The sequence below is a fragment of the Gossypium hirsutum genome, chromosome D04 (genome assembly GCF_007990345.1).
Source record: "Gossypium hirsutum isolate 1008001.06 chromosome D04, Gossypium_hirsutum_v2.1, whole genome shotgun sequence".
Taxonomy (NCBI): domain Eukaryota; kingdom Viridiplantae; phylum Streptophyta; class Magnoliopsida; order Malvales; family Malvaceae; genus Gossypium; species Gossypium hirsutum.
The window spans coordinates 56841510-56869121 of NC_053440.1; the positions used below are offsets into that span (position 1 = coordinate 56841510).

The window sequence follows — 27612 nt, forward strand, 5'->3', positions numbered from 1 at the left end:
ATTTTATCTGATTTTATACAAAACTGTATAATATCCCGCATGAATGTGATATGTGTCACATTCTTATTGGTTAATAATTTTGTCTCATTTAATTTTTCAAGTGTACGACATTTGGTGAATATGCCACATGTGATGTTCTTATTGATTAATGTTTTGAATAAAATGAGATGAAATTAATAGTTTAAATATTTTTTTTATTTGAAAGCCATGATCTGAGCCAGATTTAGCAATTGAGATTGATTAAGAGTGAAAGTAAAGAGCGGAAATTTGGGGAAAGCATTGAGATCGATGCAAAGGGCAATGTAACAGAGTTAAACGATTAATCAGTGATCAAGCAATAACTGAGTGTCATCACATTAAAAACTCGGAGAATCAAATCTTGGCATGCAATAATTTGGAGTGTAAGCTTCGATCCATGAAAATTAGGTGCTTCAAAATTCTTTCAGTTTCTATGAAATTATGGATATGTAGATATTTATTTTTGCTCATCTATTTAATCAATAGTAGTTCCAGTAAACATTGTTTATCGTATAAGCACCTTTTAAAAATAGCCTCGTTGGAAACATCACATTGAGAGCAACTTTTTGATAATAACCTTGGAAAGTTGATAGGATTCTTGAGTCATTTCATTTTTGGGATAGTTGAAGAGTATGGCTTGAAAGCTCAGATACAAAAATTATTAAAAATTTGTTCTTAATCTTTCTTTGAAATTTTAAGTGTTCCTCTTTATTCCTTTAATGAATAATCGTTGCATTGGCACTTAAAAAAGACATTTTTTTTGCTAAAATATCACTATCTATTTAAATTAACTTTCATTTTACCACGCTCAAGTAACCACTTAGAATCCTAATTTCATTTTTAGGAGTTTTTTTAAAAAAAAAATTTGGCAAACTTAACTTTTTAAATATTATCTCTGCAACCAAAATAATCACCACAGTTCTTGTTCTTTTCAACAAAGCCTATCGAGTTGGACAGGTTATTCGGGCCATGGACAACTCAAAAATTTTTAAACCCAAACCCGTTTTTAAATTGACTCAACCTAGCATATCAAACCTATATTATTATTTTAAAAATTTTATATTTAAAATTTTATTGTTTAAATTGAAATCAAGTTGAATCGTGTTGGTCTGAAATATAATTTTTTTTTAGAGCTCAAATCAACTAAGCCTATCGAGCTAGACAGATTGTTCGGGCTATGGACAACTTTATATTAGATCAATAATAAACCCAAAGAACGCTTTGGGCCCCAAAATTGTAGACACACCGGGCTTAGACGTGAAATAGCTGCACTCTTTCGGCCCTCCTTTGTAGCCGAAAAAACCATTAGCAGCAGCAGCATTTCTCATTTTCTTCTTCTTTTTGTTACCCAAATGCTCCTCTCATGTCGATTCTGATCGGGTCCCAACCCTCTCAAACCCATTTGATATGCATTTGTGTCTGATATGTATCACGCTCTGGGCACGACCCGCCTAATATACCGTGCCCGCATCTCAAGATTCGTTAAAACTGGCCTCATCGACCAAGCCGTCCACCTGTTCGACGAAATGACTCAATCAGATTGCCGAGTCTTTGGCATCGACTACAACCGATTCATCGGCGTCCTTATTCGTCATTCCCTTTTCGAATTAGCTGAACGCTACTACTTCCAAATGTTCCCTCAGGGTTTCTCTCTGACCCCATTTACTTACTCTCGATTTATCTCTGGTTTATGCACTGTCAAAAACTTTAGTCTCATTGAGCTTCTTTTAGATGATATGGATAAATTGAATTATGTTCCTGATATTTGGGCTTTTAACATTTATTTGAATCTTTTGTTTAAAGAGAAAAAGGTAGAGATAGCTTTAGAGGTTTTTTATAGCGTAGCTGAGAAAGGGAGAGACCCAGATGTTGTAACGTATACGATAATGATTGATGGGATGTGTAAAGCTGGGAAGCTTGATAATGCTGTTGAGTTTTGGAAGGAAATGGTGGGTAAAGGTTTAAAACCAGATAAGAAAGCCTGTTGTGCGCTTGTCATTTGGTTGTGCGAAGGTGGGAAGGTTGATTTGGCGTATGAGCTTGTTATTGAGGTGATTAAGGGTGGAGATGTAGAGTTTAGTTCATTGCTCTTTAATGCACTGATTAATGGGTTTTGTAAAATGAGGAGAATAGATAAGGCGCAAGCAATAAAGTCGTTTATGACAAAAAATGGGTGTCAGCCGGATTTGGTTACTTATAATATTCTGTTGAATTATTGTTGTAATGAGCTTATGTTGGAGGAGGCAGAGAAGTTGATGAAGAAGATGGAGAGGAACGGAATGGGACCCGATGTTTATAGTTATAACCAGATGATTAAGGGGCTTTGTAATGCTGATAGGTTGGACAAAGCATACTTCTTGATGGTTAATAAGATGGAGCCGAAAGGGTTGGCTGATGCTGTTTCTTATAATACCATTATCAAAGCATTTTGCAAAGGTGGTCATGTTCGAAAAGCTTACAAACTTTTTGAGGAAATGGGTAGGAAGGGGATTTCACCCGATGTTGCGACGTACACAACTCTTATAAAAGCTTGTCTTAATGAAGGTAGTTCCGATGTAGCTAAAGCACTTATCGATCATATGTCAGGGATGCGTCTGTTGCCTGATCAGATTTTCTATACTACGATTATTGACCACCTATGCAAAAGTGGGAAAGTTGAAAGGGCTTGTGGAATTTTTAATGACATGATAATGCAGGGATTTAACCCTGATGTGATTTCATACAATGCCCTCATCAATGGGTTTTGCAAGTCTAACAGAGTAAATGAAGCGTTACAACTATACGAGGAAATGCAGACTAAAGGGTTCTCTCCAGATGAAACAACTTACAAATTGATAATTGGAGGGCTTGTACGGGAAAGGAAACTTGCTAAGGCTTGCAAAGTATGGGATCAAATGATGGAGAAGGGTTTTACTCTTGATGGAGCTCTTTCGGAGACACTGATCAATGCTATCCAATCAACAGACTCTGCATAAAAGTGGTAGTAGTTTGCATTTCAAATTCCATTACTTACATTTATATGTGTCTTTTGGATGGTTTCTTCTTCTGTTTTTATGGAAATACTTGGTTTGCTCTAAGACCAGCACAAGGTGTTAATGATTTTTTGACACTACTAGTACAACCCAATGCATCTTCTTGCTATTCTACCCTAGCCTTGTTTGCAAGACTTCTGTAAACTTAAAAACTAGATGCCGGACACTCTAAACTTAATATGAAGCAGCTAGAAGACTTAAGATTTTGCATTGAATGTAGCATTCCAGTTGATCATGACTGTTGCAGTGGTATGACATATGATGGAAGTTATCATATGGCATTTTTTATTATAATCCACTATATTACAACATTCATGGTAATGTGCATCAATCTAATCCAGTGCTTGCACATTGGGTTGAAAGTTCACTTAACTGATTTGTTCAAAGAGTAGCTTAAATGTGCCTGGTTCGTGGAGCATGAGCGTGAAGTTGATTCTTTTGCAATTTCATAGCTCTTATGTTTTCTTAGGCAAGTGATCTTGCCTCGGATTTAAATATTAAAATTTGTTTATTTTGATAAATTCAGGTGAACTATTTGTTTTGGTATTGAATAGCCATATGGATGGATTGTTTGCTGCTCTTCTTATGATCCTTTATTCTTGCCACTATTTTGCCCTTTCTGCAGACTCTTAGAAAATAAATCTCAGGTTTGAGTTGTTTCTCTCTTGAATATATTTATAGATGGGTTAAATAACTATTTAGGGTTTGAACTTGGCAACTATTCCCACATTGGGACCTGAACTTGATAATTGTTCCCATATTGTGGCCTGAACTAGGCAATTGTTCTTACATTGGGGCTTGAACTTTTTTTGTCCAAGTTAGTCCCTGAACTTTAGGGTTTTCAAGGAAATATCAGTGACTAACTTGGACAAAAAAAAAAGTTCAAGCCCCAATGGGAGAATACTTGCAAAGTTCAAGGGCTAGCTTGGACCCAAAAAAAGTTTAGGCTCCAATGTGAGAATAGTTGCCAAGTTCAGGCCCCAGAAGTGATTTAATCTTTTATAGATGAAGGCAGGCAAATTCCCACCAGTTTTATACGAAAAAGAATATTGCTGTTAGGAAAAAATGATATGTAGCCTACCATAGGGGGAAGGTCCCTATTTTTGAAAGATCATCGGTTGTATCATGACAATTATCGCATAGTACTGATTTCTCTGTTGATACTCTTATTTTTCTGTTCATTTAACCTGTCAGTATACTCCTGTGTGCTTGTATATTGCAGGGGGAGCTTCGCCATGCTATGCTTGAAATTGGACAGGGTGATTCCAAGCGCTGTGAGCTCAAAACCGTACGTTGCTCTTAAATCAATAAATACTTTCTTCATGTTTATGGTAAGTTCTTTTAACTTTATTTACCTATTACTTCTTTTGCCTCCTTTACTCATCAAAGATTACTTGCCTCCCTCACTAGTTTATGTTTGATTCTTTGCCTTTACTTGAAGTTCTCATGAAGTCAAATGCTTTTTTGCATTTATTACTTAGGATAGTACCTTTGCTTTACTTAGTTTCAGTTTATTTTCATTACCAGAATGGCTTATCAACATGTTGAAACCAACCCACATTTTATCGAAGATCCTGACAGAATAACGCCCGAGCAACAGCATGATCTACCTGCTACCTTGCTGCCGCAACGTGGTCGCGACCAGCGTGTCCCACGACGAGGTCCTATAGACCAAGACTTACATCCTCATCCACTTGGCCCGTCGCAGCCGGAGCCACATCATGACAGCCAACCTCACCTGCCACTTCATGTTTGGGTGCCGCCACCAGTACATCATGAAGATCGACGCCCCCAATTACGATCACGACCTTCACAGTTTCAAGGTCCAACTCCAGAAGAAGTAATGCTACAACCCCATCTTCATGGCCAACATCCTAGCTCATCATCGGTAAGACCGCAGCATGAAATCAACGAAGGTGACCAGCACCAACGCTGGCATCCCCAACAGCACCGTCCTCACTCTGGTGTTTTCCTCCCAAGTGTCCGTCAAACCGACCCTCTAACATTATCTACGGCAACTTCCTGTGTAATTTTTTGGCTGATCGTGATACTTGCAGGCCTACTTGTTCTTGTGGTCTATCTCATCTTTCGACCACATAGACCACTCTTCGATCTCAACGGCTTCACCTTGAACGCGGCCACCCTCGACACAGGTTACCTGCTGGATGCAGATGTCACTCTACTGGTTAACTTCACAAATCCGAACAAGAAAGTGAGCATTGATTTCAATCACTTGTCTCTTGATCTTTACTTCGACGAAACCTTGATTGCTACTCAATACATAGAACCTTTCTCAGCTGCAAAAGGTCAGACCATGTTTGCAAGTATTCATATGATAGCCAGTCAGGTTAGTCTTTCAATGAAAGAAGCACTGCTGTTTGAGAACCAGATCAAGAACAATCAAGTTCTATTTTCGGTCAAAGGGGCATTTCGAGCTCGATCCAAACTCGGAGGGTTTATGAAATATTCGTATTGGTTGCATAGTTATTGTGGCATCATAGTTTCAAGCCCTCCAACTGGGGTCTTGAGAGAAAAAATTTGCAGAAATAAACACTGATGAAGAATCCATTTGTAATTGTCTTATTACTTTTTGTCCCTTTGTATCTTTGTGTTTAAAATTGATGATAATATAATCATAAATTAGGCTTTGATTAGTTTTTGAAAATATTTCTTATTTTTATATTTCAATTTCATCTTTAGAAAACAATTTTGGTAATTATTTTTCTATAATAAAAATATGATAAATAAGATAACTTTTTGAATTTATATGGATTCAAACCAAGATAGTAGATTTAACATTCGAAAATTTATTGAAAAACAATAATATTTTTAGGTCAATTTATTTTCATCATTTTTATTTTTACAAAATATTTTTAGTGCAAACAATGAAAATATTTTCTTTTATTTTCTAATTTTAACATATTTTCATTTTTATTTTTCAAATATCGTTTTAACATAGCCTTAATTTTGCTTTTCTTTTAAACAAGATCTCTTTGCCAAAATGAAAATAACTAAAACATCAGAGGAAATGAATATATAAATATTATACGAATGTGTCAAATTTTATACTATTGTATAGAATTTGTTATGTAAGCATAAACCTTAAACTTCTTCGTCCCCAAAACATTTGGGTATATAATGAAAAGAATATACGAGGATCAGAGATTAGCTTCGTACTCGTTTGTGCTTCTGAGCAACTCCTTACAAATGATTTCTCCATTCGATTGGTTTAGTAGAAATGCCTACTTTGTTGATGATACGGACCATGGTAATCCGACTCTGGCGCCATGTTATTTGATAACAAAGAACTATGCAAAGTCCTACCCTCTGGTTCTTGAAGGAATAACTTGTCTTCCAAGTAACATTGAATCTTGGACGTAATCGGCCTCAGGTCCGGATCATCTTGGGACCTCAAGGCATTTAGAAAGTTCTCTGAGATGAAGTTCAGCATTTTCATGAACTGAGATCGGTATTTTCTGAAGAGAGCAAACCCTGCCATCTGTGAAAACGAATATCTATGTTAATCTGAAAGAAATTTATATCTCAGTGAGTATGTTGGCTCCATACTAGTTTATAGTTTACGAATTCAGAATTTTGGCCCTTTCCCGATTCTAGTAACCTTTTTGCCAACAAGTAATTAGGGATGGCAAAATCTAAATAGCTCGATAAATTTTGAATCAATCTACTCTGAATGGAGCAAATGTTTTTTACAAAAAAAATGCGAGGAGGGACAGGGTGGATTTTTTCTTTTGAATAATGGGTATAGAGCTGTTATGGTTATTGCTTGTCCCACCATGCTTCGCTCCATTATATGAAATTATCATTTATCCTTGTATTTGTATTAAAAGAGTAAAAATGTAACAAAGTATTATAGAAAAAATCAATATAAAATTTTCACTTGACTTTAAAAAGATTGAAAATATTAAAGACAAGTAGCAAAAATTAAATTGAAGCAGGGCAAGCTCGGGTAAGGTGAGAATGGATACCTCCAACATCAATGGAGGTGGTAGCGGTTTTTAAGATTCTACATCCTTAGTGAAGTGGGGCAGGTGGTGGATTTAGCAACATCCACCCCCATCCCGCTCTATTGCCATCCCCAGGCATGTTTGTGTTTTCAGCAATTGCTGGTATGATGTAAAAGAGTAGACTGAGAAATCCAACTTACTTGCAGGAATGCGTACAAAGCCACAGCGGTATACATATTGGCAGGGAGTGCATTTAGAAACCTAGCAAGCCAAGCCCAACCTTCCTTTAGACCATGAACATTTTGGCAACCAGCAACCTCAGTCTGCCATTAATGAAAAAAATCTCGTTTAGTAGGGTTTGTTTTTGATGAATTATATGATGCTACATGTATAGAGGGCAAAAACATCCATATGCTTAACTAGGAAAGAGACGTCACTTCCTTTATTATTTAACCATTAACATACCTGAACCAGTGCCCCATACAGCTTCATGTAAGATTCCAACCGTACCAAATAATCCGTAGTACTTTCAATCTTCCCATCATCCTCTTTGTATCCAATAACCTTCCAATAAGCTTCTTTGGATTCAAATGCTGACTGGAATAGCAAATTACAACTCAGAAGCCATATACCAGCGAAAGGAACAGAGGCACACTAGCATGATTCCGTTTATCCATGTTTAGCTTTTCTAGAGCAAGTTGAGTGATTTCACATATCAAAAAAGCATAGCTACATGTTTAACAAATGCAAACACTTGAGAAACCCGGGTGAGTTTGAGTGCTAGCTTTTTATTCATCTAGATAGGCTTACATAAGATATAAAAATGTTACCTTGGTGTATGATATATGCTTTGGGACAGTGTAAATGCAAGCTCTATGTATCTCAGCAAGAACAAGATCCATCGCTTGTGGAAACTGGTAAACAAGAATATTTCTACGTTAAAATACAGTTTCTGATGCTAAGATCAGAAAGCACTCCCCCCCCCCCAACAAAACAAAAAGAAACAGCTTGGATGAGGGGAGTCTCAAACCTTCAAATAGTGGAGGTATTGTGCCCGGGGTGTCTATGCTCGGTTTTATCCCCGAGTTTTGTCCCTCGACTCTACAGAGAGCCCCAACGGGTTCACAGAGTGGGAGCGCCTCACCCACCAAGGAAATATGAGCACTTGGCCGTGGTGAGGTTCAAACCCATGCTCTTCTTACCCGCTAATGCCATATAAGGGCATGAGTTTGAACCCCACCAAGGCTAAGTTCTCACATTTGCTTGGTGGGTGAGACACTCCCACTCCATGAACCCGTTGGAGCTCTCCGCGGAGTCAAGAGACAAAACTAGGGGATAAAACCATGCGTAGACACGCCAGGCACAAATCCATTGTTTGAGGGTTTGAGACTCCGACCTCCCCTCAACAAAAACTATAGAATGTACTATAAGTATTGCAACCTATCATTTACTTATTTTACAAATAAGCTCTAGTTGTTTCACCTTCTTATCCACCTACCAGTAGGATATTATGGTTCAAGACTTTGTCCTAAGTTCATTACCCAACCACTAAATTAGTCATGAACCAAACACATCTAAACAACCTAGGAAATCAAGGCTTCTGAGAAAGTAATCAGAAATATTTTTTATTTTCGGGGCATGTTAAAATTTATAGCAGTCCCATGCCTAGTCAAACTTTAATACCGAAATGATCTTAGTATCTAAGACAGCCTGTGAAGAGGAAAAGGCCATTTTTTATGGTTATTGTGATTAATTTGCTCCCTTTACACCCCCATCCTCCCATACCCAAGAAAAGGAACCGTAAAAGATGTACCTGTGATGTTACAAGGACGATGACATGTGCACAGGCAAAGGCAGAATGACTAGGGCTTTCGCAGTTAGAAACAACCTGAAGTATCAACAACAGAAATGCACCGCCATAAACTTAAGGAATTTCAAAATACATGCATCACTGACAGATAACATATAGAATAGAGACCTCAGATTGTTTTAGTTCCATGCATGGCCACATTACTTGGTCATTTTCATTAGAGAGTAGGGAACTTTCTCAAGGTATGCATATTTGGTTTCATTGTGAAAAATTCTATTGCTTTCAATGCGGAACCAGATTTCCAACTTTGCATTTTGAATGGTTAGACTTTTTGTACATTTGTTGAAAATAACACATTGTTTTGTGATGAGCAACTGTGACTACCTTCTGAGCAAAATATGCGATGCTTATGGTTTGAGGGCAATGCGGATTGTTGAAAATCTTTACAAGCTCACTAGCTTGTGTGCTGCAAAAGATTGTTTACATATAGAATTATCAATCTAACAGCATCATGAAAGTTTGGATGTTAAACTTCTAGTTGAAGCAAACATAAATCATAATGCAGAAAATATAATAAACTTTACAAAACTACCTCAACACAAAAATGAACACATCCATCTTACCTAACCTTGTCCTTGTTACCACTAATTTGCCTTATTAATCTACCAATAAGCCTTCCAGTCCTGTCAAAATTCTAAAAACAAACAACATTGCTTAACCAAATAAGATGCATACAAATAAACCAAGCCAATGAAAAGAAAATTCAGTGCCAAATGCTAAATACAAATAGAGAACATATGGTAACAAAGCTAAAGCACTTTCCAATAATATAATACATAACCCACACATCTACATAACGACCCCCTTTTTTTAATTTGCTTTTTACCTTTTGGACAAGTACGGAAATAATAAACTTTAATCAAATAGGGTCACATTCTGATATTTACCACCCAATTTTATAAGCAATACATATCCTAAATGTAAGTAGATATAAGACATACCTGATTTGAACTTGATCTCAGTGATTGGTTTATTTCTTCCAACTCTTTTAATTTTTGTAGCCTTTCCCTCTCTAGCTTTAAAGCACTCTCAGCAGCCCTGAGCATATTACCTGCCACATTGAAAGAGAGACACATTAATGTACCGCCTTGAACAAAAATCTTGTTTACCAGAACAAAGGAACACACACATATCTGCATTTGCATGCTGCTGATGAATCTATCAAGTGCAAAAACTCAAACAAAATACGGACAACATTAAGAATATGCCTAGCAACTAGCAAGCAGTCTTTAGAAACATAGACAGCAATGAAGTGACAAGAACTGAGGTCATGTATGTCCCCGTGTATTTAGGTTTAGGGTCCTGTATGTATGTTCATACGCGAATATGCATGAGTATGTTTTTAAACTGAAAATAAATGAATATACCTGCCAATTCTGATTTATTTGTTTTATCGTTCTCAACTCTCGAACTAGTAGCATTTGGGCCTCCTGAAGCTTCTGTTTGTGGCACTTCAGAAGTATTAGCTTTTGAGGATTTAGCTGCTTCCTTTTCTGCTGCTTCTTTTGCTGCTATCCTCTCAGCTTCCAAAGCAGCTCTATTTGCTTCCTCAGCTTTAAGTTTAGCCTGCAACTAATACATAAATTTCTTAATCATAAAGCAAATATCCTTTAATTTCCCTATAAAATGAACATGTTTTCGAAAAGGATTTGAGTAACAAAAAAATATGTTGCTAAAAATAAAATGCATCTACAGATATAAGGTTTCATTTTTTTCAGAGTTCAAATCTAGAAAAGGACTCACAAAGTGGAGCAGGGACCTCCTATCAGAAAGCATACACACACACAAAAAAATGCAAAATATTAAGAAAACTATCTTGAACTATTGCAATATCCCAATTCTTTAAAGCTCAATAAAGAAAAAACAGAATAGACTCCAACTTTATTCTCTCAATTCCAATGGTAAATGATAAAGGCCTTTTCCATGGAGCATGAACGAATTGATGAGGCCACTTAGTTGTGTGGCTTTGTAATTGAAACCTGTGGTGTCTAAGTGTGGAGCCTTTGTGGCACTAACAAGCCCAATCATCATACTGTTATTATTCTTAAGTACTTTTGTCAAACTAAAGTGATCTTGAGATCTCAAGATTTAAAAGATTATGACAGGAGATTGTGTTCTCTTTTTCTCTAAATCCATCTTTACATGGAAGAATGTCAATGAACTGAACCATGTAATTCGTCCTAGTTCTCTTTTATTCCTTGCTACCACTATGAAGCATAGCTCTCGTGTAAAGTACAAAAAAAAAAAACAAGCAAAGTATCAAGCAACACTTTTAGAACTCTACAATAGCAAAGTCCTTAAGTTCAATCAGAAAAGTTTTCTTAAAAATTGAGTTATATGCATGACAACCTAGCAAAAGAGAACTTCCGCAGCTTAAAAAAACATCCAGTCAGTTCACAAATGGAAAATTGCACAAAGTAACAGCCCTAGTTAGATGAACAAAAGATACAGTGAGGTGCAGTGCCACATATGACGCAGGTCTAATATACTACATCTAAGGGTTGGACAAACTAACCTCTGCCTCTGCTTTGGCCTTTTCTTGGCGTAGTCTTTCTTCCTGAAGAGCCTTTTCCCTTCTCTTGGCTTCTTCATGTGCTGCATCACTTCGTATTTTCCTTTCCTCTATTTGTGATTTGAGTTCATGGTCCCGCTGGACAGCAGTCAAATGATTATCAAGTCCTTCTGCACTGTAGTAAATTCATGTATTTTTAAAAATTGTTTCCAGAACAGCAAGCACCATGTAATTGTGGAAGACAACTTCAACAAATTCATCCATTGTACCATAATTCAAAAGTATTAAATCTTACTTTAATTCCTTTCAATAATCGAACTACTCTCTTCACCCTATTTGCATATTAAGAAAGAAGCTTTGACTTTTACATGTTTATTATCATCCATCTATTTTTTATAACATTGATTTGCCATACTTATTGTCAAAAAGTAAAATAATTTGAAAAATAAATCCTAAATATAGAAGAAAAAGAAAGAGCTAAGGTGTTCAAAACTTGAAAAAAAATAACTTCATTTTGGTACACCAAAAAAAGGACAGGTGAAAAATGAAAATAAAACGAGAGAGTGGTAGTTAACTATGAACTATGAGGAGTTTGAGAATATGATCCTCCAAGAACTCTCCAAATACATGAAAAAACTTAGAGTGAACTCGTAAACATACCCATGTCAGATACATACACAAATCTAACAGTCACACTCAAGTCTGAGTGACATAGACTATAAGGATCAGTTAGAACGCAAATAATAAAGCATCATGCAGCATCAATAGAAAAATGGAAAAAGGACGAAAGAGCCAGCAACAAGATCCAGTTCTGGAAACTGTATTCCAAAACTGAATATGTTAGTAAATAACTATGAGAAACAAAAGATGCCTACTTACACTCTGCGTTGGTACTGAACATCAAATTTCCTCTCCACTTCTCGCCTTGCTTCTCTATATTTCTCAACTTTAGTATGTGCAGAGGAAGACTTTTCGCTCTCATTCATCAAATCTGTCTCTAATGCAGAGATTGTGTTTCTAATTTCCTCCTGTACTTGAGTACATTGCAATGCTACATCATAATCCATATATGAAGGATAGCAAACAATAAAATACACATGAAATAAAAAGATCCGAGTTCATAACCAACATGATATAATAACACAAAACTTAAGCTCTCTTCAGCAGAAGTTAATCCAACAAACCTTAACTCCAAGTTGATGCTCATGAGTTAACTCATATAAAGCACTCTCCACCAATCCCACCTCATTCATCAAGGTTTGAACGTCAAGACATGGCTGATCATCAGAATCATCATCGCTACTACTGAAAATTAAGAATTTCACAACAAAACCACGAAAACAAATCACCTTGAGCATGCACACTAAATAAAGACTTCATATTTAACAAAAATAAACAATGGGTTAACATAATCCATACCTAAAATAAAATTCATTGCAATTGAATCGTGCAGCTTTCACTAAATCTCGATCACGAACTTTCTCATTCTCACCTTCACTATCCTCAAACTCCTCATCAGATACTCTCATTACAAATGCATTTGAGCTTCTCTTGGTGCCTTTTTCCCCATAAATTTCTCTATTTCATATATTAAAATTAAAAAATATACATCTTAATTTAACTGATACAAGTACAGAAAATACAAAGATGAAATACACACACACCTTGATTTGGTTTTTGCAAAGGGCAAAGAAACCGAAGAAGAGAGATTGAGCTTCTTTTCCAAGGAATCAAGCTCCAATAACAAAGATTTGAAGCTCCAATCCGGGTCGGGTTCAAGACCGATTCCATTAACCATTTGAGGACACCGAATTTCCAACTTAACAGCTTCCCTACAATATCATGCATTTTTTATAAGTCAAATTAACCAAAAACAAAATCAAGAAGAAAAAAACACAAGAGAATAAATTTGAACTTACATTGTGGTCTTGAGGACTTACAAATTTAAAACCCTAATGATTCAATTGGGAAATGAAAATCAGAGTAAAACCCTAAACCCCCAAATCTTTTTTTCTTTTCGAATTCTAAACACCAAAGCGCCAAAACTTTATTAAGACATTTCCACCATTTTCACTCAGCCTGATTATAACAGAGTTTTATTTCATCTTCCTTTATTGTATATGGGTCGGATCCGGATGATCCGTGGATTCACTTGGGTCCATTGGGCTTTCAGGTCCGAACTCTTTTCGTCATTGAAGTCTGAAGAGCTATTCAGTTGAAAAATATTAAAAAATATATTTTTTATAAAAAATTATATTATTATAAGGGTATTTTTATTTTTTATAAAATAATTAATAAAATTAAATTTATTGTTTTTTATTATAGGGACAAGATTAAATTAGTCTCATTATTATTAAATATATTAATTTAGTCCTCTGTACTATCAACATGAATCAAATAAGTCTTAATTTTAATAAAGTTAGCCTTTATTGTTTAAAAATTATCATTTACGGTTAGCTGAGTTAATATTTTCGAAAAAAATTTATGATTTTGTAAATGACATTTTTTGTTTGGAGTTGAATTGTAAATAAAAAATACTCTTGATGTCAATTTTTTAATGTTAAATGTTAAATTTGTTACAATTTGAACTTATTTGATTTTTTTAATAATAGCACATAAATCACATTGATACTTTTTTTTAGTAGAAAGACTTGATTGATTTAATTTCTATAATAAAGGGACTTATCATGTAATTACACCGTAAATAAGACATACACGAGTGGACATCTCCAACTTGCTTTGGACAAAGTTGTTACAATTTGGGCTGACTCGGCCCCCAAATTTTTTTCCTCATAATAAACAAAATAATTTGATTAAAATTCAAAACAAACTCACTAAATTATCAATAAGTTTACGTTTTGATTATTTAATTTTAAAATTTTATAAAAACAGTCATTTAGTTTTATGAAAAATTTAAGTCATTGAACTATTCGAAAGTTTTTATTAAGTCACTAAGCTATTAAGTTTGTTTTTTTAAGTTCGGGTAGTGAGCTCTAAGCAACGATTCAATGATTGATATGATGGATCAGTACCCTTCAGCAAATAAAATGATATACTTAAACACAACTCGATCTGACAGCTAGTGTTGGAGATTGGTTGTTTAAATTTTAGTTCATAGATTCACGACGTTCAAAGCTATTTCATAAAAAAATTTTAATTGATAAGAGAAGGGGAATAAGAGCTTTGGATTTATGTAGGTAGCGTGCACACAGAAGGCCATATAACAACGATGTCAATAACCCAGTGACTTACATGAAAACTTTCAAATAGTTTAACGACCATTTTATAACTTTTTAAAGTTGAGTGACAAAAACATAAACTTACTTACAGTTTAGTGACATTGGATAATTTACCCTAAATTTAATTAGAAAATTAGAAAAAATTATCAATACAAAAAATATTTTTTATCCACCCTTCACTAAAAAAACATGGGGAAGTTCACTTGATTCTTTTATCCTCAACGTCATTCAACATGCCAAGCCATCCCACATCTCTCCCTACTTAGATATTATAAAAATTTGAAGGATTAAAATTAAATTTTTTTATTAAAAAAGACTTAAATTGAATAATTTATAGTTAAGATGAACCAAAATTGATATTATTCCAATTATGTTCTATTTAAGAATATTATGCACATATAGTTTTGATTAAATTAAAATTTTTTGACTCTCTGTTGGATGTGAAAAATCTTTTAATTATTAAATATATATATCGAAAATAAGTAATATCCTCCATTGATGTAATTAAAATGTTGCATTAAATAAAAAAATTTATTTACACAATGAGTATCATTAAATTGATAAATTTAATGGACGATTTATTAAAGTAAAAATACATCTTTAGTCTCTTTTAATTTTGATATTAAGTAAATTGGTCCCTCTAAAAAAATATAAGTAATTTAATCTCTATTAATTTCGAAAATAAGCAACTAAGAACATTAATCACGACAATTGATATTTTTCATCAATTATACATAATTTTTATTGATATAATAATAAATTAAGCTCTTAATATCTACATATTTTATCATTTTGGTATTTATTCTAAAAAGAATCATATGAAAATATGTATAAAATTTTAAGAAAATCTAAAAGATTCATATATATATTTGGCTTCAAATATATATAAATATACAAAATATGTTCAAATTGATAAAAACATTAATGTTATGATTAATTGTCATTATATTCTCACTTTCAAAATTGATAGAGATTAAAGTGCTCCTATTTTTTTTAAGAGGGACTAATTTGCTCAATATCAAGATTAAGAGGGACCAAAGATATAGTTGTACCATTCATTAATATATGTAAATTAAATAAAAAAATACAAATAGATCCTTCATATGTATATAACCACACAAGCTATTCAATGCAATAATCCCACCTTCCTTTGAAAAGAACACTCTCAAAAACCATGGCAAGGTTAGCTATTTTGCTACTCATTCTCATCGCCGTTGACCACGTTAATCCAACCACATCCCTCCCTTTGTCAACGAACTCCCGTTGGATCGTCGACGACCAAACCGATCGGCGAGTGAAGCTAGCTTGCGTGAACTGGCCGTCGCACCTCGAGCCAGTGTTCGCCGAAGGACTGAGCAAGAGATCGATGGATTCGATCGCCGAACAGATCGTGTCGATGGGATTCAACTGCGTTAGGCTCACTTGGCCTTTGTATTTGGTCACCAATGACTCTTTAAGTTCCCTCACCGTCCGGCGATCATTTCAAAATCTCGGGTTGATGGAACCCATTGCTGGAATCCAAGCTAATAACCCATCCGTTATTGATGTGTCGCTGATACAAGCTTTCCAGGTATGAAATTTCAATTTTGTATTACCTTTTTTTTTTTTGGCACAAAGGAAGATTAGGTTTCCACGTGAGACTAATAGGATAAGTACAAAGGGAAAATGCCACTTAAGGTAACAAAATTATTAATAATTTTATGTTTTAGTCACTTAATTTTAAAAAGTTATAAAATGGTTACTAAATTATTAAAAAAATTATTTAAGTCATTGGACTGTTAAGATCTCTGCTATATGACATTTTATTCGAACCACCTGCACTAATTAAAAGCTCTTATTCCCCTATTCTTCTACCGTTTTTTTTTTTGTGAATCTGCTTTAAATCTCATGAATCTGTGAATAAAAAACGAAACAACTTTTTTCTCTGATATCTGACATTAATCATCAAATTGACTTGGATCTAAGATATATTATTTCACTTGTTGATAGGTACTAATCATCAAATCATCGTTGAAATTAAAATAAAAACTTTCAAATAATTCAATGAAATATTAAGTGGCCAAAATATTAATTTATTAATAATTTAATCATTTGAGTACAGTTTATCCTTTAATTTTTTTGACACTAAGGAAAAGGAAATGGAAAAATAAGAAAAAAAAATATTTTTTTGTGGAGACCCCACTGGCGAAACAACTTAGAAAACAATGATTTGTTTTCCGACATTACTTAGGCTTAAAATCCACTAAGGTCCTTACTATTACGATAATTAGGTCAACGTGAGTTCCAACACATTTTAAACATATATATATATATATTTAAAGGTTAGGAAAAGGTTATAGACAAGATTTTTAAAATTAGATTGGTAGTCGAAACTATGCTATTAGTTTGTTGATTCAATAAATCCGTACTGATTTTCGGATTAATTAGTTCAATGCTCTTCTTCTAATCAGTACCTCAGTTAGTTCTTAATCTAATCAGTTTGATTTAAACAACCTTAATTATGGATAAAACTAAACATTGTATTAACATATATCCAACTTGGAATACAAAAAATAATAATAGCCCGGGTGACCCACTGCCTTGATTGAAGAGGGATTTAAATTAAACTATTTTAAATACTTTTATTTAATTTTAATTATAATATATATAAATATTAATATATATTTTTAAATTTTTTAAATTGTAATATGAACTTTTCGGATAGGTCAAGTTGGGCTCAAGCTCAAGCTTGAAATTTTTTAAAATTACGCCTTGATTTGACTCGGCTCGGCTTGTGCACTTAGTGCGTAATATCCTTTAATTTAAGAGTTTGGGGGTTATAGGTAGTTTACTAATTGTATCAAAAAAAAATTATAGGTTAAATTTTATGTAGTGTCCTTGAATAATGTGTTTTTTTTATATTTAATCTCATTACTATGATTTGATCATTTCTAATCTCCTTACTTTTCAAAATATGGATTTTCAATCTCGAAGTCTATTCTTTTATCTTTTTTTAATTCGGTCAAATAGTTTATCATGAATTTCTTTTAAAATATTTATTAGCGCCCATAAAATGACAAATTTCTCTTTTAAGCCCTTTATAATTTATAAAGTTTTAAATTACTAATAGTAAAATTACACTTTAACTCCCATAAATGATCGGAATTTGATTTAATCTTTTAAAAATTATAAATATATAGATTACTAAAGTGGTAAAATTACATTTTTACTGTCGTAAAAATATACAACTTAATCTTTATCCCTAAAAAAATTATTTGGCTCCACCCCTACTTATCATATACACCTTAGCAATATTTTTCATATAGTTGGGCACATTTTGTACACTTTTTAAAAAGATAAAAAAAAATTGCCTTACTATTTGACTTTGTTATCATTTTCGAGTTAAGTTTGATAGTTTGGAGATATTGTGTGAGACAATTCAGAATATCTTAATATTTATCTTAAGCAGCTTATTAATTTATTTATTTTAATATATAATAATTTTTTTTTGTTTTAACTCCAACTTGTGGTCAAGCATAGACAAATAATAATCGAAGTCATTCATTTACTACTTTTCTATTTAACTAAAGGGATAATAGGATTTAATTTGAATTATTAATTTTTAGTAAGAACTAAAAGAAAATTTCTATTAACCAAGGGTCCAAAAGGGGCTAAAGTTGAATTATTATTACCAAAAGACAAAAAAAAATCATTTAATTAAGGGACCAAACCTTCTACTTGTCCTTAGTTTTGTTCTTAATTTTATTGAAATTTTAATTGACATGACTTATTTAGCTTTTTTAACTTTATAGAAAAAGTTATTGTAGTCCTGAAGTTAATTTTTTATTTTTTTTAGCTCTTAAATTTGTATTGTTTGTCAAATTATCCAAGAATGGATGGAAAGTTAATATTTGTTAACTTTCTTGGCATGGTCTATGAGTATGCCATGCCAACAATTAACTAAATTTTAGAAAATAATATATATAAATTCTGAAAAAAATAAAAAATATATAAATTATTAAAATAATATTTTAAAAATTTTAAAAATTTTAATTAATTGTTGATATGGCGTACACATGGACTGTCATGTCAGCAAAGCTAATTTTTTCATATATTTCAGAGTTAGTTTAAGGGCTAAAAAGACGAAAAATTAAATGAAAAACTAAAATGATTTTTTTAATAAAATTGGAGGACCAAATAAATTATTATGACATTTAATTCAAACCCTTTACTAATCATATCTTTAAATAATCGAATTTACTTGTGGAGTTTAAAAAACTTCATCTACACCGAATAATTTATTATTATCGTTTAATTTTTCCGAATTTATTTGTGGAGTTTAAAAAGTTTCATCTACACCAATTAATTTATTATTATAGTTTAATTTTTCTTAGTCAATCATGTGGTAGTTTATTAATTTATTCATAATCACAATACTCAAGTGGGAAAAGTTGACAAAAAAGACAATGATAATTACAATGTAACAAATGTTGTTGACATTGATTAAATTATTAAACTTAGCCCCATTGTTTTTATTTTAATTTTATTTTTTATGCTTCTTGATTTAAATATATATCAACTTACATTTCTAAACTAGGTATATATTTGTTTGTTTTTAGTAATATTAAAAATAATATGAATACGACATAAAAGATTGGGTAAACTATATTTATGGTCATTTTAAAATAGGGTTTATCTTTTTTTTTTTTAATTTAGTCACTCTAAATAAAATAATTGTGTGAATTAGCCGCTGTCGTTAAAATTTTCGTTTTCTTTTAATAGATTACGGATGTGGCACATTAACACATTGAATAATTGACATGTGACAATTTTGTTGGCTTTTGACTAAAGTTTAGGGACTTTTATAGTCCAAAACCTTTTACTCTGTACTTTATAGAGAAATCTTATTTTATTGAGAAATCCTATTTTTATAGAAATTTTAGTTGGACACTTTAAACAATTCAATTCTAATTATTAAATTAAGAGTGAAAAATCCGAATTAATTTCACCTTTGGTTCAATTCAATTTTTCATTTTTTGATCTATATAACATAAATTCTCAAATGCGTCAAAATTTATAGACACCCACATATATATAATATTCTAAATACAAATATAATAAAGGGCGAAGCCAGAACAATTTTTTAGGGGACGAATGAAATTTTAACTTTTTATAGTCTATATCTTTATTATTTTTAAAGGATTAAATTAATTTTTTTATAATTTTAGAGGATCCAAAATATAATTTTACCTTTACTAATTTAAAAATTTTTAAAAATTTTAAAGGCCTAAATACCAATTTTACATTTTAGGACCCAATGCCCCTACTATCCCCTAAATTCGCCATTGAATACAATATAACAAAATATGCGAAATAGTCAAATATATTGAGAAAGTGTCCATGGGTCAAACTAAAGACTGATTCTAAAAAAAAAAAAACTCTGGCTCATCTAGACTTATCCAAAAGCTTATGTTATTGTTTTAAAATTTAAAATTATATAATATATTATTCTATATTAATAGTTATTTTTTATAATTAAATTTAAATAACACTTTTAAAAATTACTTAATTTAAAATTAAATTGGCATAACCGACCCAGTTCAATATTATAAAAATCTTTGTTATAAGTCCGACCCAAATCAGGTCGGGCCAATTGGCCCAAGAGGTCAACCGATCTATGTATATGTATATTTATATATATCAACCCTCAAATTATGGTATTTTCGTTTAGCTTATTATCGGATGAATTTGAAATGACAGGCAGTGGTGTCTAGCCTTGGGAAAAACAATGTAATGGTGATACTCGATAATCACCTGAGCAAACCCGGGTGGTGCTGCGGTTACTTCGATGGCGATGGTTTCTTCGGTGACCCGTATTTTAACCCGGATCTATGGGTCACGGGTCTGACCCGGATGGCCACCCTTTTCAATGGTGTCACCAATGTGGTTGGTATGAGCTTGAGAAATGAACTTAGAGGTCCCAAACAAAACATAAATGATTGGTACAGGTAATTTTTCTAATTCTACCCCTATATATATAATATAACCCGAAAAAATTCGGGTTTGATTTAATCGATTTATACGGTTTTAAGTAGATAGTCGAAATCAGAGGTAGATAAGAGCATCGACCTCCTTTCAATCTAATTATAGGTTCTGATCATATATGTTTTTTTTTACACAATGTCTAGAACTACTAATAACCCCTCTCCAACCTATAAATAGAATGATAATGTGTTTCAGCACACTCAAACTCATGTCTTCCTACATTAACAATAATGCTCATGCTAATCGAGTTAAGACTCAATCGACAATTAATTATTCAATTTAAATCATTTTAACATTAAATTTTTTTATCTCCAACCATATAGGGAGCGTATGAATTCTAGTATATACGAACATCATACATTTACACTAATGTTTTATATATACATATACTATCTTTAAAGTCTTTAATTAAGTTGGTGTCACGAGTCAACTGAGCACCAGCTTAATTAGGAAATGATTAAAAAACTAATTTTTTACAAAGTAAAGTATATTATTATTAGAGTGTTTTTATCCTTTAATAATTTATGTAAAAATCAATAAAAACTCACATATGGCCAGACTTAATTCTAAGATATCTTCTTCTTATTCTTTTTTGCTCAGTAATATTATGATATTTAAATATTCGAATTTAACATTTCAACTAAAATTTCTTTTGGTTTTTATATAAATTCTTTTGCATAAAAATTTTCCATTCATATTTCGGGTGTGCCATAATCTAGTATGCTTCAAATGTATGTGTATTATTCATATAGACGAAAATAGAAAATTTTCTATTGAGGTTTTTTAAAAAGGTTTTTTGCAGTTTGGCCTCCTTAAAAATATAAAAATTTAATTTAATCTTTTAAAATTTATAAAGATATAGGCTATTAAAATGGTGAAATTACATTTTTATTATCATAAAAAGTACAATTTAATTTCAACTTTAAAATTTAGAATTTTTTTAAAGAAAAAAATAATTATATTTAATAAAATAATGATTATTTGTAAATTATAAATGATATTTATAATACTATAATAACAATAATGGATGCTTATGAAGCAATTATAGATATAACCGACATCCATAGAAACATATACCTTCAACATACATACAAGGGTAAAGTGGAGGAGAATAAAGCAATCCCCACCCCAATTCCATCATTATCCATTGTCATCCCTATATGTGGTCCAAGGTGAAAGTTGGGTAGGTTGGAACGTACCGAATGGTAAAATTATCATTTAATCCTTTAAAATTTATAGAATTATAAATTAATATAATATTAAAATGTAATTCAAATTTTTTTTAAAAAAAAATGTATTTTAACCCTTCAAAAAATTATAATTCAATTATGATCCTCTAAAATTATTTTCTAACTTTGCCCCAAATGTATTGCTAAAGAATTCGAGATTCATTGCCATAATGTTGATGAATTGGGTTATATAGGTACATGCAAAAAGGAGCTGAAGCAGTGCACGCAGCCAACCCAAATGTGCTCATTATCCTTTCGGGACTAAGCTTCGATAAAGACTTATCGTTCATCAAAAACCGACCCCTGATTCTCACGTTTAGTCGAAAACTAGTGTTCGAAATGCATTGGTACGGGTTCAGTGATGGCCAGGCATGGGTGACCGGCAACCCAAATCGGGTGTGTGGCAGAGTGACGAACGATATCAAGAGGATGTCAGGGTTTTTGGTCGATAAAGGTTATCCATTGTTCGTGAGCGAGTTTGGGGTGGACCTACGAGGGACCAATGTGAATGATAATAGGTACTTGAATTGCTTTTTGGGTATGGTGGCTGAACTCGACCTAGATTGGGCATTATGGACACTGGTTGGGAGCTATTATTTGAGGGAAGGGGTCATTGGGTTTAATGAATATTATGGGATATTGGATTGGAATTGGATTGATATGAGGAATTCAAGCTTTGTTGAGAGAATTTCAGCACTTCAATCTCCTTTTCGAGGTAAGCAAACTTTAATTTCCATAAAAATCTTGGATATTTTATTTTTAATTCAACTGATTCGACTGTAAATATGTTACATTTAAAAATCCAAAAACTCAATCTATCAACCCTAATGAAACCTATTGGCTTATAAAAACCTACAACTTCAACTCAAAATTTTTTCGAAACTAAAATTGATCCATCCAAAATGATTTAAACCTGGAATAACACAACCTCAAAATGATCAGAAACCAAAATGATTAGACTCGAGAAACCAAAATGAATGGCCCAAACTTAAAACGACCAAAGCTTGAAAGTATCTGAACTTGAAATTGACTTGAACCAAATGATCCTAATTGTTTGAAACTCAAATTACCTGATTGAGATTGATCCAATCTAAAACCAATCTAACCTCCCCAACAAAGGTTTAAATTTCATCAATTTAAAAAAGATTGAGAAAATATTTAAAATATATACTAAAACTATTTTTATCAAGTTTTTTCATATTAATTACATTAATTCTCTTAAATGATAAATCTGATAATATTAAACACGATTCAATTATAATAAAATATTAAAAGAATATTAAAAAACGACTTGAATACACATGTTGATAAGTTGACCTAGATTGAGTTCGGTTACAAAAATTTCTAAGCCAAGACCCAAATAACTTGGCTTGTCTCAACTCATTTTACCGACCATAAATTATAAAATATTAAAAAAAATTTGATACTAATATTTATGTATTTATATTATTTAATTTAAATTTGGTTCTAGATAACTTGGCCTGAGATCAAAAGTCTTTGTTCAAGCTCGCCTGACTTTCAAGCACATCATCTATTTTTTCCACAATCTCATGCAGGACTAGGCTTATTGGAAACCGAACTACACAAAGTGATCTTTCACCCTTTAACCGGGCTTTGTGTTTTAAGGAAACCATCGGGTAGCTCTTTGAGTTTGGGTCCATGTACTGACTCAGAGGCTTGGAATTACTCACCCCAAAAGACCTTGGAGTTGAAGGGAACTCAGTTGTGCTTACAAGCTGATGAACCGGGGACGATGGTGAAGCTCGGAACCATCTGCGGTGGCTCGAACTCGAGATGGGAAACAATATCAGATTCAAAGATGCACTTATCATTGAAGCTCGGAAATGTCACGTCAGTTTGCATGGACATAGATTCGAACAACGATATTGTTGTAGCCGGTTGCAAATGCTTGAATGATGATAGTCAGTGCGACCCTAAAAGTCAGTGGTTCAAACTTGTGAATAGCACGAGGAGTGGAAATGGGGGGAACTCCTTTGTAGATTTTGATTCGATCACTGACTTCGGGAAAAGAGTTTTTATAGAATCTTTTGGGTGGTTCGATATAAAAATCAGTCTTGATCGCTTCAGGGCTAGTTTAGTATTATTGTTGGGGTTAAAAGGTACATTTTAAAAGCTTGGTTTGGAAAAAAATAATGCTTTTAAAAAAAATTTATTTCTTAATTTTAAGTGTTTAGCATTGCTGTAAAAAAATGTTATGAAAAGTTTCTTAAAATCCTCATCATAGGTACATATATAAAGAGGATTTTCACTTACACTAATATAAAATTAAGTTTTCTAAGCACATGTATAACATTTTATATGTTTTATATTTTAACAAATCAAATTCGGAATGTTTTAAAATATAATTGTATTTGTCTAACTTGCAAAACTTTCAATAATTTGAAATCTTTATGAGCACATTAGATTAAGAATATAAGTCCCTGAACTTTGACAAAAAAATCAATAAAGCCCTTACGCGAAAAGCGCACTCAATTAAACCCTCAAACTCTCAAATTACATCAATTAAACATTTTAACCAACTTTTTTTTGTCTTGACCAGTACCTCGCTAAAACTTTGGTGAATGCTTTTTTTTTTATATTGAACAAATATTTAGGCATTTTCAATTTATTAAAAACTTTTATGCACATGATCAATCTTAAAGGTAGCATTTGACAAATTCAATTTCAAATTTTGGATTTGGATTTCAAAAATGATGTAAATTAAGTGATACACATACAAATATAACATTAATGATTATTTATCAAATCTATTGATTTATTGGATGTTTGTTTAATAGTGGTTTTGAAATTCTAAGGAATTTATGGATTTAACAAATTCATGCTTTTTATACTATTAAAATATATATTACATTAAAACCCGATTAATTTGGTACTTAAGTTTTTTTGGCTCAATTTGAAACCTGATTTTAGTCTTAATATTTAAATTGGTACCTGAGTTTTTCAATTTGATACTTGCGTTTTTTTTTGTCCCAAATAAGTACCTTTTTTTTTACTAGAGCACGTGTGTCAAATATTTATTGGGCCGCATAATGTCAAGTATTAAATTGAACATTGAAGCCAAACTCATATATTAAATTGACATTAAAACCAAACTCAATTACTGAATAGTATATTAACCCATATATATATATGAGTTAATTCCACCAAACATCCCCAAACTATGACCCTCATTTAAATTGGTCCTCAAACTTTAAAACATTCTAATTACATCCTTGAACTACATATGTTATATCAATAAGGTTCTTCAATTACTAAAATCATTAATTTAATCGTTAAATATGATGTCAGGTCTTATGTGACATAATTTAAAATAAAATTTTTAAAGAAGAACAAATATTGTAAAAATGAATGTTTTGAAGTTTTCGAAACATTTACAAAAACTATAGTCTACTATCTCTCCTGTTTTTTAGTTTTACTTTATTTTAAAAATTATGCGATAATATTTTACTTTTTTTTAATTTTCATTTTAAATTAAGTCACATGATATTTTACGTGTCATTTAATGGTTAAATTAATAATTTTAATAATTGAAATATCTTATTGATATAACATCGATAGTTTGAAGATGTAATTAGAATATTTTAAAATTTGAGTACTAATTTAAAACGAAAGTTATAGTTTAAGGGTGTTTGTGCAATTATATATATATAAGCTTGCTTTGTATAACAAGTCCTAAAACGTTGTGTGAATACAAAGCAAAGAAAAATATATTCTATAACTTGAAGCTTGAGAATGTCATCGTCGGCGGTGACAAGATGCATGCATCTTTGTCCCTAAGATTTGTCTACATGATCAACTATTTCATATATATATATATTGCTTTGAACATGCTCGAACATGATCTTTAGATACTTAACAAAATAATTTATTATTTTGATCAAAAAAAATTTTGGGTTCATGAATGAATGTCAGTAAAAAGAACCAAAGATTCTACCTTATCCCGACATTAGGTTTCCTGTCTGAAAAACTTTTGCTAATCATTAGGTTTTTTTCCATCGAATTGGATTTGGGTTTTTGAAGTTTTATGTTTGATTTGAATTTAATCGGATTTTTATTTTTAAAAGTGTTTGTCATTTTATTGTATAAAATTGGAGATTTGATCCTTATATTTTAAAAATTAAATTTTTTTATTTTTATTTTTTATTAATTTAAAAATTTTAGTTCAATTATTATTGTCGTTGATAATTTTTGTTAAAATTTGTCAATTTTAATATAGTCAAAAACATGTCACATCATTTGAGGTCTGTCTAGTCAAAATTTTAAGTTAACATATTTTGATAGACAATACTTACTATCTTAATCACCGGGCTAAGATTTTTAAATAAAAAAAGTATGACTTAAATTTTAACTTTTCAAGTACAGTGACTAACAACATATTTTAACTATTTTCAAATTTTGAGTTAAATTTGAGATGATAATAAAATTACGTACTTGAACTTGTTTTGATTTGTTTTGATTAAGTTTGTGCATTTAGTAAAAGACAAATTCAATTTTCATACTTGACTTCAAGTTCGATTTAGTAAAAGAACGAGTGTTTGCTCCCAATTGGGTCATGAGGGAAGGCTCATATATAGCGGCGAAGTTAGAAAATTACTTTATAGAGGAGTCAGAGATGAATCATAATTATCATGGAGGAGTTAAGCGTAATTTTACCATTATATTAACTTATAATTTCATAACTTCAAATAGACTAGACTAAAAAGCATGTTTAGCATTTTTGGAAGGTCAGCGTTAATATTGAGTTGGTTCGTGACACCAATTCAATTAATCAATCATTATTATTATTATTATTATTATTATTATTATTAGCAACGTGGTGGAAAGCCAGTGTTTTTTTTTTCCTTATGTTCTTTGAAAGCCGATGTTGATAGAGCTGGTGGCCAAAGAAAATGTCGAGGAGCTGAAATGAGAGAATTAAGGAACATGATTTACATAATAATAAAAAAACTATATGTGCACTGAATTTGGAAAAGTTTATGGGAGGAATAATCCAGGGTGTTTTGGATAAGGGTTTGAGGGGATGAAAAAAAGTGGTGGTGGTTAAGAAGGTGGGCGGCGGCAGCGGTGGGGTGGCGTTGGGTGGTGGTGTGGAAGTGGAATCATGTGGTTGCGCCCCATGTGCATTGCATATATTGAGTAACATACACCCAAAGCAACAAACATATGTGACACCACTAGGTTTTAACACTTGGCTTTTCCTTATTCATTCATCCTATTCTCATAAAATCATTCCATGAAATCCGTACAATCATGTCGGATTATAACAGTTTGGTTGGTAAAATTGCTATGACGGCCCTTGAATTCGTAGTTAAATTGCATTTTGCCCCTTTACTGTTAAAATATAGAATTTTTTACTGTTAAAAACAGGCCCCCATGTACGTTAGCATGAGGTACACATGGCACGCATTGTGTAACTGTTTGGTTATTTTATCAATCACATTAGTTTTTCATGGTAGAAATATATGGGATTTTTTAACAAAAATGATCGGTTAGCTTTTTGATCTAACATACAGAGACTAATTTGCTCATTTTTTGAGTAAAAAGAGTAAAAATGCCATTTGACTCGTAGTATAGGGGTCTTTATTATACTTTTACCCCAAAAATATTAGTATGCTCTTTTATCTAATGTAGAGTGATTAGTTTGTCCATTTTTTAATAAAGGGGTAAAATGCTCTTAATATAATATTTTTTTGACTATCTCA

General features: G+C 32.0%; 4 protein-coding genes across 16 annotated transcripts; 3 read left to right on the top strand and 1 right to left on the bottom strand.

Moving 5' to 3' along the window:
* The first annotated feature begins 1246 nt into the window (after positions 1-1246).
* On the top strand, positions 1247-5699 carry LOC107898650 (pentatricopeptide repeat-containing protein At1g13040, mitochondrial). Of its 6 annotated transcripts, XM_041091035.1 has the most exons (4): positions 1248-2995; positions 3577-3697; positions 4273-4381; positions 4578-5699. In XM_041091035.1, the coding sequence occupies exon 1, from the start codon at positions 1443-1445 to the stop codon at positions 2991-2993; it is 1551 nt and encodes a 516-aa protein (XP_040946969.1). In that variant the 5' UTR covers positions 1248-1442; the 3' UTR covers positions 2994-2995; positions 3577-3697; positions 4273-4381; positions 4578-5699. The 6 variants fall into 6 exon arrangements, with proteins under 6 accessions (XP_016679653.1, XP_040946969.1, XP_040946968.1 ...); XM_016824164.2 differs by lacking the exon at positions 3577-3697 and having other exon boundaries at positions 1247-2995; XM_041091034.1 differs by having other exon boundaries at positions 1248-3697.
* On the top strand, positions 4388-5699 carry LOC107898028 (uncharacterized). The gene has a single exon (XM_016823587.2). It carries the CDS (start codon positions 4579-4581, stop codon positions 5605-5607), a length of 1029 nt encoding a protein of 342 aa, XP_016679076.1. The 5' UTR covers positions 4388-4578; the 3' UTR covers positions 5608-5699.
* A 359-nt stretch (positions 5700-6058) lies between these two features.
* On the bottom strand, positions 6059-13480 carry LOC107898649 (protein GLE1). Of its 8 annotated transcripts, none has more exons than XM_041091045.1 (15): positions 13317-13480; positions 13062-13229; positions 12817-12975; positions 12582-12699; positions 12277-12425; positions 11401-11572; positions 10253-10451; positions 9827-9936; positions 9449-9519; positions 9210-9291; positions 8829-8903; positions 7846-7929; positions 7481-7612; positions 7216-7338; positions 6059-6549 (listed from the first exon to the last, which is right to left on the bottom strand). In XM_041091045.1, coding segments are annotated over exons 1-15 (1914 nt in total). In that variant the 5' UTR covers positions 13319-13480; the 3' UTR covers positions 6059-6279. The 8 variants fall into 8 exon arrangements, with proteins under 8 accessions (XP_040946979.1, XP_040946977.1, XP_040946976.1 ...); XM_041091043.1 differs by having other exon boundaries at positions 7216-7344; XM_041091042.1 differs by having other exon boundaries at positions 10253-10457.
* A 2187-nt stretch (positions 13481-15667) lies between these two features.
* Positions 15668-24191, top strand: LOC107898648 (glycosyl hydrolase 5 family protein). Its single transcript, XM_016824159.2, has 4 exons — positions 15668-16206; positions 20376-20623; positions 22084-22604; positions 23446-24191. Exons 1-4 carry the CDS (start codon positions 15811-15813, stop codon positions 24018-24020), a joined length of 1740 nt encoding a protein of 579 aa, XP_016679648.1. The 5' UTR covers positions 15668-15810; the 3' UTR covers positions 24021-24191.
* The last annotated feature ends 3421 nt before the right edge of the window (positions 24192-27612 follow it).